We start from the raw sequence: 13,596 nt of genomic DNA on the forward strand, positions 1-13,596 counted from the left end.
CGACCATCCCGGTCGCCCGCCAGTAGTTAATTTTCTTCTATGCCTTTTATTGAATCGCGATCGACCATGATGGTCGACCGTGGCTCATCCAGAGACTTTCGCGGTCAACCGTCGCGGTCGACTGCCATCTTTTAAAATTCATTCTTCTGTATTTTGTGCTTCGCGGTCGACCGCCAGCTTCTCACGGTCGACCGCCAGCTTCTCACGGTCGACCGCCTTGGCGGTCGATCGCCGAACTCATAATTGCTTTCCAATGGCTATTTTCTGATTTGATTCTCTGGGACTATTTTGGTCTTTTCAAGTTTGTTTTGGCTGATATTTTGAGTGGGTATAAATACCCCATTGCCTTCCTCTTTCAACTACTAAGGTTTTGTTTTACAATAAGTTTTTAACAAAAAGATTAAGAGTTGTTTAAAGAGCTGTTTAAGCTAATTTCATCAGTCTGTTTCAAAAGATGTTTCCTACAACAAGAAGAGGCTTTCAATTCCATCATCTACTGTTCTTCTTATCTATTGAGAAGTTTTCCTACCTCATTTTACATATAGCTTATTATTTCATTTTCATATCTTAGCTATATTTATTGAGTTGCATATTTTCTATTCACTGATATCACACACACTGTATTGAGCTTATAATATTTCCATACTATATATTGTTGGGTAGCGGTGTGTGATTTAGTGAGAGTGAGCTTCATTGCGTTCTCATTTGTTATCGAGAACAAACTATTGTATTTAACATTTATTGTGAGTATCACTTGTAATACAGTTGTACACCGAGAGAAGTGTGAGGCGTGAGACAGGGTCGAATCCAATAGGAGTGGTGTCGGTTGACGAACCTAGGGAGATGTTGCATCCGAGCACTTGAGGAAGAGGACACGGGCTAGGTTCCTACACTTAGTGTGTAAAGTGTGATTGCAGAGTGTTTGTTGTGTGAGAGTTTTCGGTAAACTTGTAAACCGAGTGTGTAGAAATTCTGGCTTCCAAACCGGATTGTGATAGTGGAGATCTCCTCGAGGTGAGGAGCGGGGACGTAGGTCGTGATGACCGAACCTCGTAAACATATCGTGTGTTTGTGTTTTGCTTAGCATATATTTAATTTGTGCTTTTTCATATCATTCTTGTTCATATCTATCTCATATAATTCTTGCAAGAACAAATTAATCAATATAATTTTAATTGATATTTAATCGGGATTAAATTAGCATAAGACCATAATCACCCACATTCTAGGGTCTAACAAGCTCTTGGAGAGACATTCTTTCTGCCATGCATAATGCTTTAATAGCTCATGTGCTAGGAGAATATTGTTAGAAATAAGTCCACCCTTATGCACTTTGTGCATCATCAATCAGAAAACCAATCACATTCTGAATTCTGGTGGCAATGATTTTAGATATTACTTTGTATATACAGTTGCAACAATTAGAGATAAGTCTATAGTCAGATGGAGATCTAGGATTGAGGATTTTAGGCACTAAAGTGATAGAGGTTGAGTTGAAAGTGCCAAGGAGCTTACCAGTATAAAAGAATTCACCCACTGCTTTACACATATCATCTTCAATAATATTCCAGGCAGGTTTGAAGAATGATGCACTGAATCCATCAGAACAGGGCTAAAAGTTCAAATATTAATCAAATATATTGATAGACAAAAGCTTTAACTGTAAATGTTAGGTTTTGTTCATGTAAAATGCAAATACTATAACTTGATAATTTGATTCTACTCAGTGAATCTTCCAAAATTGAATTTGGATGAACAATAAGACGAACAGCAGCATAATTGTTTGACAATAATTCGTTCAATTTATACACCCTAATAACAACATAGGATGCAACAGTACAGGTAATCTATGATGAATCATAAGCATTGAACGTTAGTACAAGTGTCCAAGGAGAAATAGGTCCATATACGTACGTACATACCCAAAAGTTCAATCAATGCTCCCGTCGCTCCCTTATTTAGAGACAGTATATTTGATGTATGGCACTGAGACTGATTTTATAGGCAAGAGTAACTCTTTTTCTAAAGAATGCACAAAGATATAAAATTGCTAAGTAATGTTCACTTATTTAACAAATGTTTTAGGCTGAACTTCAAAGTACAATACATAAGACAGTGATAATATGATATCCATTTACACACAGAAGACATGGTCAGGTCTAGGCTCACTTCTATCTTAATTGGCCTTCACAGGCACTGTATTTTTCTGACATATATGCAAACTGATCAATACAATGATTCCTAGAATACTCAAGCAGTAATGCAGTGGACATGATCTACTAGCTAGATAGAAATGGTAAGATCCAGATTAACTTTTCTACTGTCAACTTTGTCTTCACACCCACTTGATTCCTCGAACGTGTCAAACTCGATACTGGAACCCCAATCACTGGTCTCTTGGTAGTTAGAAGAACATAGCGTAAGATCACAAACAGCTCTTTCTTGTATTTCTCTTTTTCCTTCCTCTGAATGGAACCTGTAAAAGAACTCTGTGGCATGAAACATCTACTGGCGATACCTGATAATTATGAATGAACTGTGAGCAGCTTCAAGGAATAAAAAGGGTTGGACCTGATCATGCTGAGTTGTGGATTTTTGCAGTAACTTTGAGACGTGCAAGCTCCGCTATTGCCAAAAGTGCTTGGTTGCAAGTTCTTGTGCTTCTTTAGGTCTTTAGCTGATAGAAATAAATGAAAGTTTGCGGGGTTATTGCTCATGCTTCTGTACATCTGCAAGACAAAGAAATGCAGCTAATTCAGGGTCTTCATTCCATTTCTTTTATTGTGAATATTGTTATACTATGATTGTTTTTTGTTACAATTCGATGGAAAATTTTAGTAGGGTTAAAATAGCTGAAGTGGAAAGACGCAGTTTTAGAGGGATTTCTTTTCAGTTTAGGGATAAAATTTCAGTACTCGTGGATTTTGCGTTAAAAATAGCTGAAGTAGAAAGAAGGAGTTTTAGAAAGAATTTAAGTATTATCACGTGATATTTACGTAATACCTTGATCTATAGAGAATTTTGAACGGTGACATAGCGGAAGATCATAAAGTTAAAAGTGCGATGAAACTTTGGGGTATTATTCAAACAAATTTGATCTTCGGAGTATGAAAAACTGGTAAAATTACTTAGGATATTAAACTGCATATAACTTCTAAAAGTGAAAATTTTTGTTGAGAATTTAATTACGAAAATGACTCATTAGATCTGGATTTATTCAAATCAAGAGGTCAGAGAAGATGTCGGTATTTGGGTCAACATAGTTGGATGGTTATTGAAAGAAACTGGATACGTCCTTCATCCTTCATATACGAGACCTAATAGTACATGGTACAGGAGGATTAACAGAAGCCTGTATATAAATTTACAGTGTTTGTGTAGGGGGGGGGGGGGGGAGGGGTGGCTACGGTGAGTGGGGGGGGAGCGGGCGCACGTACGCGAGCGGGGGGTGCTAACGGTGGTGGGGGTGGAATTCAACGTGGCGGTCTCTGGCCCCGCGCCCGCCTGTCCATCCTAAGAGTCGCTATCACACAGATGATGACTGCTACAAACATGAGGATGAGCGTTTATCATGGCTCATAATGCACGGATCTGAGTCATTATGTAAATCAATATTTATTAATTTGAAAATTCTCTCACTGTAGATGAGGAGATCCGTATTGGCGACTCATACATGTAAAAAAACAACCGGTACAGTTTTATCTGATGAATTACCGGTCTATGCATGTTTACCTAAGTATTACCATTAGGATAACAATGCTAGTTAAAATTCAGAAAGATAATTTAAAGCAATTTCTTGAGAGCTAACTCAAATTAAGTAAGACCGAATTAACCAAAATTTTACGAAATTAACACAGGAAAAAAAAAGTGAAACTAGAGAATAATCCAAAACACAAATGCATATTGTCCACAAAATAAAATGTCCACTGAGAAGCACAAGAATATGTATCCTAATAATCATTATACGTCCAAGAGAACAGATATGCTACATTGTGATCTGTCCAGGAGAACTAGATATTCATACCTGCAGATGGCTTTTGATGTGAGATATGCTTAATTCCTTAACATTCATCAGCTCTAGAATACGCTTCGGTGTAGCTTCTGCGGATGTAACCCAAATAAAAGACAGATCAAATATAGCAAAATATAAAAGATGAATCACCATCTGATCGCGGCTGATCAGAACTCTCCATTGAAAGTAGTTCTTTGCTTTCTCAAATAATCTAATCCCTTTTCATTTCCAAGAAAACAAAGCGATTTCTTGTTACAAAAACTTTTATTAACGTACGAGTAAATGCCCTTTCTATTTGCAAAAAACTAAGCAATTTCTCGCGCGTCACAAAAATTTTCTTAAAATTACTAGTAAATGCCCTAATTAATTTTATCATTGAAAAAAAGACATGTTATCAAGTAAAATAAAAGAAAAATTTATCCAAGTTAATTAATTATCCACCCTTTATAATTACTGATTTGTGCATATTTCTTCTGTTGAGAAACTGCTATAATTGGAGGCATACGTACATATTTATAGATAACATAGACTATGCATGATTTATCCCTAGACGCGCGCATCCTTGCATGCATGACTTTCACTAAAACTACATTTAATTTCTCCAAAGTTAAGTAATTTGGTTATTCATGAACGCATGCTTTGCCAATATATTCCTAGTTAAATTGAAGTATAGAAATAGAGAGAGAGAGAGCCCAAAACCCTAGCTATATAATTACTTCTTCCTCCTCCAAGGCATCGGACGGCCTCCACGAACCGGTGGTGCAGCTCCTCGGTCCACCGTAGCCTTGGCTCCTCTGATCTATTGTACTTTCTCACCCCTCTTCTTTCACTCATTGTTTTCTTCTTGTTTTCTAGTTCTTGTGACTTCTCTCCTCCAACAAATAATAGGAAAACTTTGGTATTAACCCAGTGTAGCTTCCCTTATCTTGTGCCTAATACTATTATTATATATGAAAGTGAGAAAGAAAGGAATTTAGTCCACTTTTGACTAAGTACAATCAAATAATTACATGCTCACAGTTATCTAAAAGGTTGAAAAAAAAACCCATGTTGGAAAGAAAAAGTTGATCTCTCTTTCTTTATACTCAAATATATACGCACCACTTTTAGAGGATGAGACAAAGAATGTTTGGTGATTCTTGAGCTTTTAAAGTGGACCACAAGAAACTTATTCGTAAAAAATAATTGTTTTATTACCTTTTTAGTTTATTTCAGAGTAGTAGTGAGAATACTGCCTATTATGGGTGCATACAGTTCGGATATGGTCGGATACAATACTTACCATATTCATATGTGATTCTAATAACGAATAAAGATATAGATATGAATATGCTCAGTAAGAAAATTCATATCCATATATACTTAAATCGAACATGGACAAGGATATATATGTGGATGCATAAGTAGATATACTTGCGGATACAAAACCTATATGAGAAAAGTAGATAATATTGAATAAAGAGAGTTCATTAATACGTTTGTTATATCTGAAAAGACAGTTTAGATATCTTGATCATCAGAATTAACCTCGCACCTATTAACCTAAGGATTAAAATTGTTACAACTGTAAGACCAACATATAATTCAGATATATACTCTGGATACGGATCCAAACATTTTACTACAAATCTGTATCGTTAACCATATCCTATCAAACATATATCTTAATAACCATATCCGCATCCTAGCGAATACGGATACAGATATTTTCTCAGATACAAATATTTTTATGCACCCTACTGCCTATAAGAATTTTGATTTTATCCACTTGTTATGTCACATTGGTAAAATTATAATGATTAGTATATAATATAACTAACAACAGCAAAGCCTTTAACTCAAATTTCGGGATAGACTCCGGAACGATTATATGTACTTCATGCTAAATAACTGATTAATATTTGTTCTTATTTATATTCATGAAAAGTTACAATGGTTTATTAAATGGTTATTTGGTTTGTGGATTTATCTCGATGCATGTAATGGATTGTGAAAAAACCATAATTAAACTTGTGTTTGTTTGTGATGAATATTAAAGAGGATTGCATGAAGGATAAAATCCAGTCAAATTTTGCCTAGTCGCACAAGAATTTTATTGAGAATATATGATTTATTCACAAGTCCAGTTAAAATTTGCATAATTTTAGGACATTATATTTGATGCATTTATCCTATGTAGCAATCCAAAATCCATGTATAAAAAATTACAAACAAATAATATATTTGCTAAAATCCATGACTTTTAACTCGTGGTCTTCTTTAATCCAATGATGCAAAATGCGTGGAAACAAAAAGCCCAAAAATAATAAACAGTTTTGATTGAAAATAAATTTTTTTGAGTATTTGTCTGTATATGAAAGGAAATGAATCCACATTCTTGTATAGACAATGGTACTTAAATTTAAGAAATTTGTTTCTATCTATAGAAAGTTATAGCTGATGTTGAATTCAGTATTCTGTCCTAATTAGTGGTGTCTCTCCATAATTAACTTGTTAGACTATGTATATACATAAACAATATTTTAGTTTATCCTCATCAGCAATGCCTTACCCTAATTCCGGTGGTGTCCAGCAGTAAATTATACAAGTAAAATTAAATAAAAACTGTCTATACAAAAACGGTTTACTTATTGATATTAATAGACTATTTTTCCCACTAACAAAAAAATTTAAAAGAAGTCTATACTACTCTATAAAAATCATAGCAGCAGTAGATAAAAAATGGTGAGAAATTTTCTATTGCATAGTCTATACAAATAAGCCTTGCATGAAGGATAAAATAACTGATTAATATTAGAGATTGTAAATTGAGAAGGCGATGGATCCAAAAAAAATGAAAATACTTCTATATTTCAAATCGTGAGATAGTGCATCTTAAATATTTAGTTGCCGTAGTTATAAACACATCTCTTAATCTATATTTTTTAATGTTGCAGTAGTTGCAAAAATGTCTCTTAATCTAAATTATTTTTTTCATTTCCTTGAAACTACATTATTATACTTTTTATTTCTTATATCACGAGCACTATGCACGTGTAATTTACCTAGTAAGGAATAATTAGTAATTCGTAAGGTGTGATAAGTAGGTATTAGCCAATTATGCCTATATTCTTGTGCTTCTAACAAATAAGTACAAACAGTGTAAATTGAACTTGCATTCTTCTTAGTTACATTAAAGACTTTAACAAACACAGTTCTTGAAGAAATACAGGAAACAGCAGAAGAATCAGCTATGTAGACTGGCGCGTGAACGTGCACGAAGGCCAGTGGGATTCGGAGCTGATGGCGGTCGACCGTCGCGGTCGAGGTGGATGACTATAATCGATTTAAGTCTCGGGTTTGTGGTTCGGTCGACCACCGCGGTCGACCGCAAAACCTGCGCGGTCGACCGTCACGGTCGACCGCAAACTGTATCGGGCTGGGCTTTTGGTTTTTGACCCGGTTCTTTTCTGAGTTGATATATAATCCTAAACCTGATTAATTAGGGTAAAGAAAGGACGATTTTGAGTAGTCTTTGAGAGATGATTATTGCATCCAATTGTGGGAGAGTTGTAAGAGATCTAGAGCTTTGTTTTAGGGTTTGATCGGTGAGATTTGTAACTCTACTTGTATTCTCTGATTTCTAATAGTAAGAACTCCCCCCTCTTTGCCCCGTGGACGTAGGCAACTTGCCGAACCACGTAAATCGTTTGTTCTTGCTGTGGTTGTGTTTTGCTTATTGGTTGTGGTTTATCTCGATTATTGTTCGTGTTGCACAAGAAGCTTCCGCCGCGCACAACAATTGGTATCAGAGCTAGCTAGATTGACAACATGAGAGAAGCAAACATATCAGGTTCGTCTCTTACAAAGGCGATACAGAGTATGAGTATCAATAACACGAAGATTGATGTTCTAAAGTTCGACGGCAATATCAATTTTGGATTGTGGAGGTGTCAGGTGATGGATGCTTTGGATGCACAGAATTTGGAGGAGACTCTTGAGTTAAAAGAAAAACCCGCAGATATGGAGGATAAGGTTTGGAGGAAGATGAACAGTAGAGCTTGTGGTGTTATTAGGTTATGCTATACACCGGATCTTATTTATGATGTTATGAACGAGACGTCGGCGAAGAAGATGTGGGAAACACTCAATGAGAAATATCTTACGAAGAGCATTGAGAATCGGCTTCACTTGAAGAAGAGATTTTACCAGTTCAAGATGAAGAGGGGAGTTTCCATCAGGGAGCATGTCAACAACTTCACTAAGCTACTTTCAGATATGGCTAATATGGACATTATAGTTAAGGATGAAGATAGGCGATGCTACTTCTGTGTTCGTTGCCCGAAGATGATTATGGTACGTTCGTTCTCACTATGATCAATAGAAGAACTACAGTCAGCTACAAGGAGGTGACCTCAGCTTTGGTGAACTATGAGTTGAGGAAGAGTGATGATGAACCCTCCGAGAAGGCATCGGGAGATGCATTAGTAGTTCGAGGTCGAAATCCAAACCGTTGCCAGTTTAACCGCTCAAAGTCAAGGAATAGGTGTGCCTATAAGAGTGTTGGTAAAAATCAATGTCGGTATTATAAAGAAGAAGAACATTGGAAGATTGACTGCCCAAAGTAGAAAGAAAAAGCTGGGAAGAATAAGAGGAAAGCTGCACAAGCTTCAGAAGTGAATGTTACAAAAGCTATTGGTGAGCATTCAGATTCAGATTCTTCAGGCTATTCATGTCCTGCATTACCGTCGGTTTGCTATGCGGATTTCACGGAGTGGATGATGGATTCGGGAGCTACATATCACATCTGTCCTAAGAGGGAGTGGTTCTCTAGCTTTGAGGAGCTGGAAAGAAAGGATGTCGTGCTTATGGGTAATGACCACGTATGTCCTATTGGTGGTATTGGTTCAGTCCGGATTAGGATGCATGATGGTGTAGTGAGGGAGTTTAAGGAAGTGAGGTTCGTACCGTAGTTAACAAATAACATCATTTCTCTTGGGACTTTAGAGGCAGCTGGATAACGAGTGATCTTAGAAGATGCTACAGTGAAGGTCAAGAGGGTTCTATGGTGGTGATGCGAGGTGTCAGGGAAAACAAATTATACTACTTGAAGGGCAAGACAGTTACAGGGGGTCTGACAGCTTCTATCACTACAGAGGAGGACACTACCACCTTATGACACATGAGACTTGGACACACATGTGATAAGTCCCTACAGTCATTGGCAAAACAAGGGCTATTGAAAGGTGCTAAGACCTGCAAGATGGAGCTGTGTGAGCACTGTGTACTTGGGAAGAAGACTAGAGTGAAGTTTAGCACCACTGTTCACAACACCCGAGGTACATTGGATTACATTCATACAGATGTTTGGGGTCCTTCCAAGAACACATCTCTTGGTGGGGCCAACTATTTTATCGCTTTCATTAATGACTATTCTAGGAGGAATTGGGTATACCCTATGAAGTAAAAACATCAGGTCCTGGATATTATTGTGGAGTAGAAGAAGAAAGTGGAGCTACAGACAGGTAGAAAGGTGAAGACTCTACATTTAGATAATGGTGGAGAGTACAAGAGTGATCCGTTTCTATAGTTTTGCCGGGATCACGGCATTAGAAGACACTTCACAGTTCGAGAGACACCGCAACAGAACGGGGTGGCTGAGAGATTAAACCGTACCTTGCTGAAGAAGGTGCGGTGTATGATGACACAGAGTGGATTGCCTAGATCCTTTTGGGCGGAGGCGTTAGTTTATACGAGCCATCTCGTGAACAGGTTGCCGTGCATTGCGATAGACGGGAAGACTCCTTTGGAGCGTTGGTTTGGTTCGGTGGCTAGTGACTATGAGTCGCTTTGGATATTCGGGTGTCCAGCTTATTATCATGTCAGTGATAGTAAATTAAATCCGAGAGCGAGGAAAGCAGTCTTTATGGGATTTAGAGATGGAGTCAAAGGCTTCAAGTTATGTGATCCACAGGACAAGAAGATAGTTATTAGCAGAGATGTCACATTTGAGGAGGCGTACATGATGAGGCATCGAGCCCCTCAGCAGGTGGAGGGAGACCAGACAAGAGAGATATCGCAGCAGGTAGAGGATGATATGACTCCACTCAATCCAGAGAGCACTATATCCATTGAGGCTCCTACAGAGGTGACACTGGGAGGAGATGAGATGATAGTCGGGTAGATAGAGGATACAGTGGATTATGAGACTCAGGGACAGGATCATGTTCAGGGGTCCATTGCAGCAGATAGACCGAGGAGAGAGATTCGTCGGCCAGCTAGGTATAATGATGTCATGGTCGCATATGCATTATCAGTGGAGGTCGTTGATGATATGGTTCCAGCCACATTCAGGGAGGCAGAGTCTAGCCCCGATTCGATCAGGTGAAGGGAAGCTATGGAGAAGGAGATGCGGTCTCTTCAGAAGAACGACATTTGGACACTTGCACACTTGCACATCTACCTAAGGGTAAGAAAGCTATTGGTTACAAGTGGGTATATGCGAAGAAGGAGGGATCTTCTATTAGGGACATTCGGTTCAAAGCCAGATTGGTTGCCAAGGGATATGCACAGTTTGAGGGCATTGATTACAACGAGGCATTTTTACCCGTTGTGAAGCATTCGTCGATACGGATTTTATTGGCGTTGGTGGCACAGTTGGATTTGGATTTGGTCCAAATGGTTGTGAAGACAGCCTTTTTACATGGTGATTTAGATGAGGAGATCTACATGACACAACCCCTGGGATTCAAAGCTATAGGAAAGGAAGATTTAGTTTGTAAGATGAAGAAGTCTCTTTATGGTTTGAAGCAGTCACCAAGACAGTGGTATAAGAGATTCGACGGTTTTATGATTGGTCGAGGATACACAAGGAGCCCATATGACCCATGTGTTTATATGCACAAGCTACATGATGGTGAGCACATATATTTGCTTTTATATATTAACGATATGCTTATTGCTTCTAGGAATTCTTCGGCTATTCGAAAGTTGAAAGATGAGCTGTCATCCGAGTTTGAGATGAAGGATCTTGGAGAGGTAAAGAAGATATTGGGTATGGAGATCGAGAGAGATAGGGTGAAAGGGATTTTGAAACTTACACAGAAGAGCTACTTGCAGAAGATGTTAAAGAAATTCAGCTTTGACGGCAATGCAAAAACAGTTAGCACACCATTGACTCACCACTTCAAGCTTTCAGCGTTGATATCACCTGTTTCAGTTGAGGACAGAGATTATATGTCGAAGGTCCGGTATGCCAGTGCAGTAGGTAGCTTGATGTATGCGATGGTATGTACGAGGCCAGATTTGTCACAGGCCGTGAGCATGGTATCGAGATACATGTACGACCCCGGGAAGGGTCATTGGGAGGCCGTGAAGTGGATTCTAAGGTATGCTCGAGGCACCGTTGATGTTGGTTTAGTATTCTAGAAGGATGAGAAGAATAGGCAGGATTGTATTGGATATGTGGATTCAGATTATGCTGGAGATCTTGACAAACACCGGTCTACTTCAGGTTATGCTTTTACATTGGCAGGTGCACCTGTATATTGGCGATGCACGCTTTAGTCCATAGTGGCTCTCTCTATTACGGAGGTAGAGTATATGACAGTAATTAAAGCTATTAAGGAGGCTTTATGGTTGCGTGGATTATTGGAGGACTTGGGGATCGTTCAGGAAACCATTCGAGTATATTGTGATAGCACGTCGGCTATCTATTTGGCGAAAAACCAGGTTTATCATGCGCGCACGAAGCACATCAACGTCAGATTCCACTTTGTACGTGACGTTTTGGATGATGGAGACGTCATATTGGAGAAGGTCCACACGAATGACAACGTTGTAGATATGTTGACAAAAGTTGTTTCAGGAGTAAAATTTGATCATTGTTTGAAGCTTTTGAACATCCTTCAGTGCTGAGGCCTTTGGAGGCCATTTGGGTGAACTACGTTCAGCTTGATTCCTTGGGCAAGAGGATACGTAGGCAGTCTTTCAGATGCAGTCGGTTTGATCTGTTGATTCAGATGGGGGGAGATCGCGTTTCAGCTCTAGTTTGGTTCCCTAACTTGTTGAGGGATTATTGGATGATTTGGTGTCGGCTCAGTTTTGGTGGAATTATTCGCCGATGTGGAGAATTATAGAAATGCAGGAAACAGCAGAAGAATCAGTCAGGCAGACTGGCGGTCGACCGCCGCGATCAACCACGAACGTGCACGAAGGCCAGTGGGATTCAGAGCTGAAGGCGGTCGACCGCGGGGACCCTGTAGTCCTGTTCGGTCGACCGCCGTGGTCGACCGCAAACTGTATTGGGCTGGGCTTTTGGTTTTTGACCCAGTTCGTTTCTGAGTTGATATATAACCCTAAACCTGATTAATTAGGGTAAAGAAAGGACGATTTTGAGCAGTCTTTGAGAGAAGATTATTGCATCCAATTGTGGGGGAGTTGTGAGAGATCTAGAGCTTTGTTTTAGGGTTTGATCGGTGAGATTTGTAACTCTACTTATATTCTCTGATTTCTAATAGTAAGAACTCCTCCCTCCTTGCCCCGTGGACATAGGCAACTTGTCGAATCACGTAAATCGTTTGTTCTTGATGTGGTTGTGCTTTGCTTATTGGTTATGGTTTATCTCGAGTTATTGTTCGTGCCGCACAAGAAGCTTCGGCCGCGCACAACAGTTCTCTCCCTATCATACAGTTCGCTAAGGTCTTCAAGGTCGGAATGGAAGAGCCAAAGGACGTCCAAGTCAAATTTTGGAACTTAATTCGGTGAAACCAAATAATTAGACGTATTACTTCCCATCCTCCTCATTTCAATCAAATAGTGACAGTGCTGACCTTTCTGCCTCCTCCTTTAATTTGATTTGCCTTGACCAAAACAACCACGTCTGCAAATTTCATTATTGCTTACCAATTAATCTGAAGGAAAAAAAAAATAAGAGAAAAAGAAAAGTTAAACTTACAATTTAGGCTCTGAACCTATATCTCTTGTTAGCCGTAGCCTACGACTGATTGATTTGATGATCAGAATCTCACTTTGATCTATTGCTTGCAATAAATTTGATGGGCTTGTTAGCTACAGTACCATGGATGCCCGTATTAATCATCTTGAAGAATGAAGCCTTTAAGCATATTTAAACTTTAGACCTCTATGAATAGATTTTTAGTTTTCTATTGTTGGGACGTTAAGCCGCAAAAGTAATTCCATGGTAGATTATGGACTATCTAAACATTCGAAGTTAGAAAAATTCCATGAAAAATTTGCTTGGATGTACATCAGTACAGCTACTACTTAGCATCTGACATAATGATGGTAAGTATACACACTCGATAACATATACGGGTGGATATCAAGGAGCTAGTTCGCATGGGCAGATCCAGAAAATTTTCCATGGTGGGATGAAAAACAAGTGTCTATATATCTAAAAATAAAAATATAATACCATAAAATTATTGTACATAACGAGAGTGTACTTAGCACACTTTATTGTCAAAATTTTATATGGACTTTTTACTTTCTAATGAACTAATTCAAATTGTTACTAATTTCTCTAGTATTTTCAGATTGCTTGGGTCTTGGGTGCAATTTAAAAATTTATGGGGGGGGGGGGC

The 13,596-nt window shown here is 38.5% G+C and overlaps 1 protein-coding gene across 2 annotated transcripts; it reads right to left on the reverse strand.

The window, feature by feature from the left end:
• LOC109820664 (probable transcription factor KAN3) lies at positions 2,072-4,904 on the reverse strand. 2 transcript variants are annotated; one of them, XM_020386845.1, is made up of 4 exons: positions 4,729-4,904; positions 4,025-4,101; positions 2,577-2,729; positions 2,072-2,478 (listed from the first exon to the last, which is right to left on the reverse strand). In XM_020386845.1, the coding sequence occupies exons 1-4, from the start codon at positions 4,844-4,846 to the stop codon at positions 2,284-2,286; spliced, it is 543 nt and encodes a 180-aa protein (XP_020242434.1). In that variant the 5' UTR covers positions 4,847-4,904; the 3' UTR covers positions 2,072-2,283. The 2 variants fall into 2 exon arrangements, with proteins under 2 accessions (XP_020242434.1, XP_020242433.1); XM_020386844.1 differs by having other exon boundaries at positions 2,072-2,476; positions 2,572-2,729.

This window comes from Asparagus officinalis, chromosome 8 (genome assembly GCF_001876935.1).
Source record: "Asparagus officinalis chromosome 8, Aspof.V1, whole genome shotgun sequence".
In the NCBI taxonomy this organism is placed as follows: domain Eukaryota; kingdom Viridiplantae; phylum Streptophyta; class Magnoliopsida; order Asparagales; family Asparagaceae; genus Asparagus; species Asparagus officinalis.

Coding starts and splice junctions, on each gene's coding strand:
- LOC109820664 (XM_020386844.1), bottom strand. CDS start 4,846: ATGAGTGAAAGAAGAGGGGTGAGAAAGTACAATAGATCAGAGGAGCCA. Junction 4,102..4,728: donor ATGCCTTGGAGGAGGAAGAA/GTAATTATATAG, acceptor TTACATCCGCAG/AAGCTACACCGAAGCGTATT. Junction 2,730..4,024: donor ACATCAAAAGCCATCTGCAG/GTATGAATATCT, acceptor TTTGTCTTGCAG/ATGTACAGAAGCATGAGCAA.